General features: G+C 38.2%; 1 protein-coding gene across 1 annotated transcript; it reads left to right on the top strand.

Moving 5' to 3' along the window:
* Positions 1-3196: 3196 nt before the first annotated feature.
* Positions 3197-4135, top strand: LOC142446550 (olfactory receptor 4C46-like). Its single transcript, XM_075548303.1, has one exon. It carries the CDS (start codon positions 3197-3199, stop codon positions 4133-4135), a length of 939 nt encoding a protein of 312 aa, XP_075404418.1.
* The last annotated feature ends 3062 nt before the right edge of the window (positions 4136-7197 follow it).

Below are 7197 nucleotides of genomic sequence, written 5' to 3'. Positions count from 1 at the left end.
ACCCGTGAGCTGGACATTTTCATTCTTTTTGTAAATAAGAGAACTGGAAGGTAAGGTGCCAAGAAATGCATCCTAGATTGAGTTGCAAATGATCTTAGGCCTAGCTTTCTGCTTCTAGAGTCAATACACCACTCCACTGAACAATCATTTTCAGTATCTTTCATAATTGTTTGGGGCCATGTTTTGCAGGGAAGTTAGAGCAGGGATACCAGGGGTTGAAGGAACCCTTGGGGGCGCAATGGTTAAGTGCTTGGCTGCAAACCTAAAGGTTGGTGGTTTGAAGCCACAAGACATTCTGTGGGAAAAACGACTTGGCAATATCTTTCCGTAAAGATTTTTGCCCAGGACACCATAATGGGTGTTTCTATCCTGTCATAGAGTTGACCGTTAGGTCAAAATTTACCTGAAGGTTTACAACAACAGCAAAGACTGAGAAAAAGAGTCAAGGTGAAGGGGCTTCAAGAAAAAAATACCACATTTATTTTGAATACTTGAGATTCCAGGATGCTATCTATCTATCTATCTATCTATCTATCTATCTATCTATCTATCTATCTATCTATCGCTAGACTGTTTTTCAATGATCTTGTTTGCATGAATTTGCCTCTACTTTTTCATTAGACTATTTGTGCTAGGATTCTCAACTTCTCTGATCTTCTATTTCCTAATGGGTAAAATAAGTATTCAAATGGTTATGCTACAAATTTCATAGGTATGTCATAAAAATGATTAGCACATGTCTGCACATCACTTAGCATATACAAAAGACCCAGTAATTTCAGTTACTATGAGGGTATGTCAAAAGGTATTGTTACAAAATCATAGAAACCTTTGTTAAACCAAATGATCAAAACGTGAAAACTATCATTTCTCAAAATATCCTCTATTTAGATGTACACACTTTCTCAGGTGGCCTTTCGATCTCCCTGCCCATCTACAAAGAACGCTGTGCTCTCAGAATTACACCATGTCAAAATGGCAGTCGTGGCATTCTCAGGGGCGTGTTTTTCTTCAGAATGTCCTTTAAGCTTGGGGAACTTCAAAACGTCGGGAGGGGCAATATCAGGGCAGTAGGTTCCTTGTAGCAAAATTTCCCATTAAAATTCTCATAGGACATCACTTGCTACCCTCAAAGGATGAACAGGTGCCAGGTTCTGATCTGGAAATAAAACAAATTTTTGATGGACCCTTGTGTATCTATTGACACTGTGGGGGCATAGTGTGTATGCATTGGGTTGCAATCTACAATGTCAGGAGTTCAATGCCAAAACAGCTCTGTGGGAGAAAGACAAGGCTTTCCTACTTCTGTAAAGAGTTACCATCTTGGAAACTCACAAGGGCAGTTCTACACTATCCTATAGGGTCACTATGAGTCAGCATGGACACTATGGCAGTGAGTGTGTGTGTCTATCTTAACAACTGACTGCTTGCAATGTGCATCTGATGGAAGCGAGAACTTTGAATATGTGATTTCATTTAATATTTGTAAGAACACATGTGGCTGGTATTATTCCATACAGGTTTTAGTACAGGAGACAATCTCAGAGAATGATGATGATCCTAGAAATACTGAAAACACATGAGTAAGTAAATAAGTATTATTAGTACTATAGATTGAGTTCACACATGGACAAGATTATGGCAAATAAACAGCAACCAATTCAAAAACAGAAAAAACAACCACCGTGTTAAAACGTGTCTCTGTGATCAGTGGTTGACTGCTGACAACTTGTCATGCCGACACATTTTTCTTTATCTTCGTACTCTAACTAGATAAAGTACCTTGTGCCAACAAACAAACACAGCATACAGGTGGAGGGTTGAGGTAAGAAGTAAAACAAGATTTTAACAAAACGCCCCTTAGCTCAAGTGTGCATCTTCCCAAATTGTTGGTGCTTTGCAGCAAGTTGAAACTTTGCAGCAAGAATGCCGTGCCACACAAATCATCACTTTTCTGATGGATATACTGATTCAAGGAAAGTCAGGAGGACCTTAAAGACGACTGTAAGGTAGAAAAGTCAACTCAGAAAGGTGTGGTAATTATTGTGTGGGGATTGCCCTGGGGGTAATCTTGATAGGTTTTTCTTGAATACAGGATGATCATGAGAGTATATTAAGAAGAATTAAGAAAACAGAAAACACAGGTGAAAAAAAGGTAAGATTTTCCCCATTACTAAAATGCACCTGCCCCTCCTTTGGAGGTAGTCAGGGCTCTCCTACAAGAATTGTTCCATCTACTCCACCCCCCAGATCTTGACGCTTCAGACTTCTTTTCATTTCCCAAGTCAAAGAGCCTTTAAACTCTTTAGTTCCCTCAAGGATGCCAAAAACCGCTATTTGGATGTTGTGTAGTTCAAAGACAACAGAATTCTTCAGGGAAGGGTTGAAGAGATGACTAGAAAGTCAGCCTTCTGAACTATGTGTACCAAATGGAATAAAAGGTTGATTAAAAAAACCGCTCACATTTTGATATTTTTGTGAAAGGAGTGCTCCTATGATTTTGTAGCAGTACCTTTTGGCTTACCCTCACACACCGAGGTCAATAGAGCTCTAGGCAAAAGGCAAAGTTTGGAGGAAATTGCTTCACTGACCATCAGCAGATGAATGTACACATAAAATGTGTTATAATCTAACAATGACATTTTACTCAGCCCTGAAGGACAATTCAAGTCCTGCTAGCTGCTATAGGAAGGATAAACCTTGAAAATTTTATGCTGATAAAATGAAATCAGTTATAAAAGAATAAATCCCACTTTAGGACAGATCTAGAAAAGCTGAATGTCTAGAGACAAAAAGTTTATTAGTAGTTAGCCGGGTTGGACAGAGGAAGGAAGAAAGGAAGGCTCAATACTCAGGGGGCAGTGAGTTTCCTTTAAAGGTGCTGGAATTTGAAAATAGATAATGTAGATGTTTGAACATCAAAATGACCATAAGCAAATATCAACAAATTATGCATGAGAATTATGTTGAAATAGTAAATATTTTACACATGAATGTACTGGAATAAAGCATAAATTATCTTAGAACCTTATTTTATTCACCTTTCAAAAAAAGCCCCACAAAATTTACAACTCAACAGAATCAGTATTCTATTGAGTAGAATAGAACAGCACGTATTGTTTATTATAAATAAAAACCTTAAAAAACTTAGTATATATTAATACAATTTTTCTTTACAGGTAATGCTAGCAGTCATATGAAATACATGGAGAGTGGCCACAATGTCACTGAGTTTCTTTTATTGGGGCTCACAGAAAACCCAAAGATGCAGAAAATCGTGTTTATTGTGTTTTTTGTCATCTACACAATCACTATGACAGGAAACATGCTCATCGTGGTCACCATCACCGCGAGTCCGTTGTTGGGATCCCCCATGTACTTTTTTCTGGCCTATCTCTCCTTTATTGATGCTTGCTATTCTTCCGTCACTACCCCTAAACTGATTGTAGATTCAATCCATGAAAGGAAGACCATCCCATTCAATGGATGCATGACCCAAATCTTTGGAGAACATCTTTTTGGAGGTTCCGAGGTGATTCTTCTGACTGTGATGGCATATGACCGCTATGTGGCCATCTGCAAGCCCTTGCACTACACAACCATCATGAACCGGAGAGTGTGTGGCCTCTTAATGGGAGTCTCCTGGGTGGGAGGTCTTCTTCATGCAACTATACAGATCCTTTTCATATTTCGATTACCTTTCTGTGGTCCCAACATCATCGACCACTTTATGTGTGACCTGAACCCTTTGCTCAATCTGGCCTGCACGGATACCCACACTCTAGGGCTCTTTGTGGCCGCCAACAGTGGGTTTATCTGCTTGTTAAACTTTCTCCTTTTGCTAGTCTCCTATGTAGTGATCCTGTATTCCTTAAGGACGCATAGCTTGGAGGGGAGGCGCAAAGCCCTCTCAACTTGTGCTTCGCACGTCACAGTGGTTGTCCTATTCTTTGTGCCCTGCATATTTGTGTACATGAGACCCGCAGCTACTTTATCCATTGACAAGGCAGTGGCTGTATTTTACACCATCATAACTCCCATGTTAAATCCTTTAATCTATACCCTGAGAAATGCCCAGATGAAAGAGGCCATCATGAGACTATGCAGCAGGAAAGCTATTTCAGTTGGCAGATAAATATGTCTAGTTCCTGAGACTGGTTTACCTGAGGAAAAGTTCAAAATAGCATTTTCATTAATCTCAGATAGAAACACTGATGGCACAAATTTTTTAAATTACTTTTTTTAAAGATCATTATAATTCTTTACTTTTCCATTTAGCAAACTAAATATAAGTACAAGTAGGAGAACATTCCTTGTGCACTTGAACTTCAAAAATCAAATTTGGACTTAGCTGTACTATAAAAATCCACATATATTGATTCAAAACTTTTCATATGGCCTCTTCCCTGGGGGACGGACAACATGAAAGTGGGTGAAGGGAGACATTGTCAGTGTAAGATATGACAAAATAACAATAAATTATCAAGGGTTTAAGAGGGATGGGGAGAGGGAAGGGAGGGGGTAAAATTGAGGAGCTGATGCCAATCAGGGCTTAAGTGGAGAGCAAATGTTTTGAGAATGATGAGGGCAACGAATCTACAAATGTGCTTGACACAATTGATGCATGTATGGATTTTGATGGGTTATATGAACCCCCAATAAAATGATTAAAAAATAAAGCAGATGTTGATATTAAATTTTTCATTCAAATTCTCAAACCTTTTGATTTAATTACTTCAAAGTCTTTTCTATAGAGGAATAAACCAGGGATTGTCTGTTAAATTGATCTTGAGTTAGTATAGGGTCATATTGTTTTGAATGCAATGTTTCTACAACTGCATCCCATGAAAGCACTCCTATGAATTAAAAAAAAAAAAGAAAATGGAAAGCTATTGAAAAAATGCTTAATTCTGACCAATTATCTGTATAGTTTGCGTCTCATTTTTCTGTCAGGAATTGAGGGGAAAAGAAAGGTATCAAAGCAGATATATTGAAGAGCCACAAACCAGTTTGACTGATTTCACCGACCAAGTTCTGAATTGTATTATCATACCTAGACAAGCCATGCAGTAAAGCATTGATGAAACACACAATATTCCTCTGATTCCTTGAGGCTTCCTTAACCCCACTATCATGGTCTCAGTGCTGCTTCTCTTAGGTATATCTAAGAGATGGGAGCTCATGACACATGGAATCCAGGAACATGAAGGGGAATAGCGATACCAGCGGATAAAGGGAGGAGGAGAGAGGAAGGGAGAAAGCAGGAACCACGCACAATGATCGACACACAACCATACACCCCTCTCCAGGGAGAAGAACAATAGAACACAAGCCATGATGATAGTTGGTTCGAATATCATTTATTGAGTTATTGACTGTGTTGGTAACATTGGATATAATTAGTTCATCACCTAAAATTAGAAATCTAATAATTTTTGGTACTTTCTATGCTAATTTTCATGTAATACAGGTTATGGTAATTTGTTGCTAGCAACTTTCAGCCATCTAACTACACTGGGACTGGAAGGCAGGGGACAGTTTCATCTCTGAGTGGTAACCATTGAGGATTAGGCCATGTTTCAAATGTCCTTGTCCCCATGAGATTTTCTCATATCACCCTTCTTAGGCTGATGATGTTCATGTCACGCATTTAAGGCACTCTTTCTGCTGGTACAAATAAAATAATGTTTCATTGTTTAGCAGAAAGATCTACTTATTAATCATATTCCATAAAGCATTCATTTGTAAAGTTCATGTGTGTTGTATTCTAACAAAATAAGGATGGGGGATAGACAAAAGTTTGGAGTCAAGAAATATATAAAGATGATAGGTAGGCCAATTAAGTGAAATACTACCAGTGAGAAACGAGTGGAAGACCATGCTTGAAATATGAAGATGCTTAAAGAGATCACTAGCCATTTGCTAAATCTCAACTTATGTACCAGATGTGTAGTCCTTCGCTGTATCACTGATGGACCAGGTGTAATGATTGGTACCCACGTCCATAAAGGCAGGATTCCAATGTGAAAAAGTCTTACAAACTACAGCCCCATTAAATGTAATGTCTACCTCAAATTCTTATGCTCAATCAATGTCAACATCAGCACCAGGTCCATGGTTCCCATATCTAGAACAGTGTTGTCGCCAAATAACAAACAAATGTGTCACCTAGGTTCCAATAGGCAGACCCATATCCATGCATTAGATTTTAAACATAACTATGATGTAAAGAATTAGGTGCCAGGGAGTCCATTCTAGAACCCCAAAGGAATAGATACTTCTCAATAGGAGATATCCAAATGGCCATGAAACATGAAAATATATTAACAACCATTAGTCATTGGGGAAGTGAAAATCAAAATAGCAACCAGTTATCACTTAATGCCCATTAACCCCAAACCAAAGCCATTGCCATAAGTCACCTCTAACTCCAGTAGAAGTGGCCGAATGCATGTCCAACACTCTAAATATCAACAGGAGCATATAGGCTCATTAATGATTAGCAACTATTATTGATTATCATCCCAGTGCTATCAATGCCTCATCATAACCATGGTTTTATTTGTAAATAGGTTTATTTGTAAGTACTCTAAAATAGCTAAATATCAACTAATTCAAATTCTATCAAACTCTTCCAGACAACAGAAACCACTATGCAAATCACTGTACAAACCCAGTATTATCTTAATAAAAAATCACATTAGAAGAAAAAAATTGTGTTTTATATAAGAACAAAAGTGTCTAATAAAATAGCGCTAAATAAAATCCATAAAATTATCATAAAAATTAATCATTATATACCAGGGACCTGTAGACTGAAACCAGGAATAAAAGATTTATTTAACTTGAATGAACATAACTGCCAAAAATTAACAGTATAAAGACAATATGATATGATCATATCTGTAAATGCATGATTTCTCATAGCACGCAACCAGATTTATGATAAGGAAAAGCTTAGAAAGAGAGGATCTCCCAACCATCAGAAGAGCAGAGCCACCAGCCGAACATTTGTGAGATCTCTGTGTGACAGTGGCCATCGCAGCAGAAGCACAGGGTCCTAATTCTGAGACCATGACAGAGCAGGGGGCTTTCTGGCTTATGGAAGGGTAAAACAGAATGTTTTCAAGAGGAGCTTGACTTGTAGAATGTGATGCCTTTTGGGAATTTGCTGGGACTTGTTTCGGCTGGGGAGAA

The sequence above is a fragment of the Tenrec ecaudatus genome, chromosome 4 (genome assembly GCF_050624435.1).
Source record: "Tenrec ecaudatus isolate mTenEca1 chromosome 4, mTenEca1.hap1, whole genome shotgun sequence".
In the NCBI taxonomy this organism is placed as follows: domain Eukaryota; kingdom Metazoa; phylum Chordata; class Mammalia; order Afrosoricida; family Tenrecidae; genus Tenrec; species Tenrec ecaudatus.
This window is presented reverse-complemented; position numbering and strand designations above follow the sequence as displayed.

Excerpts from the sequence above, each read along its gene's own strand:
- LOC142446550 (XM_075548303.1), top strand. The coding sequence starts at position 3,197 with ATGAAATACATGGAGAGTGGCCACAATGTCACTGAGTTTCTTTTATTG.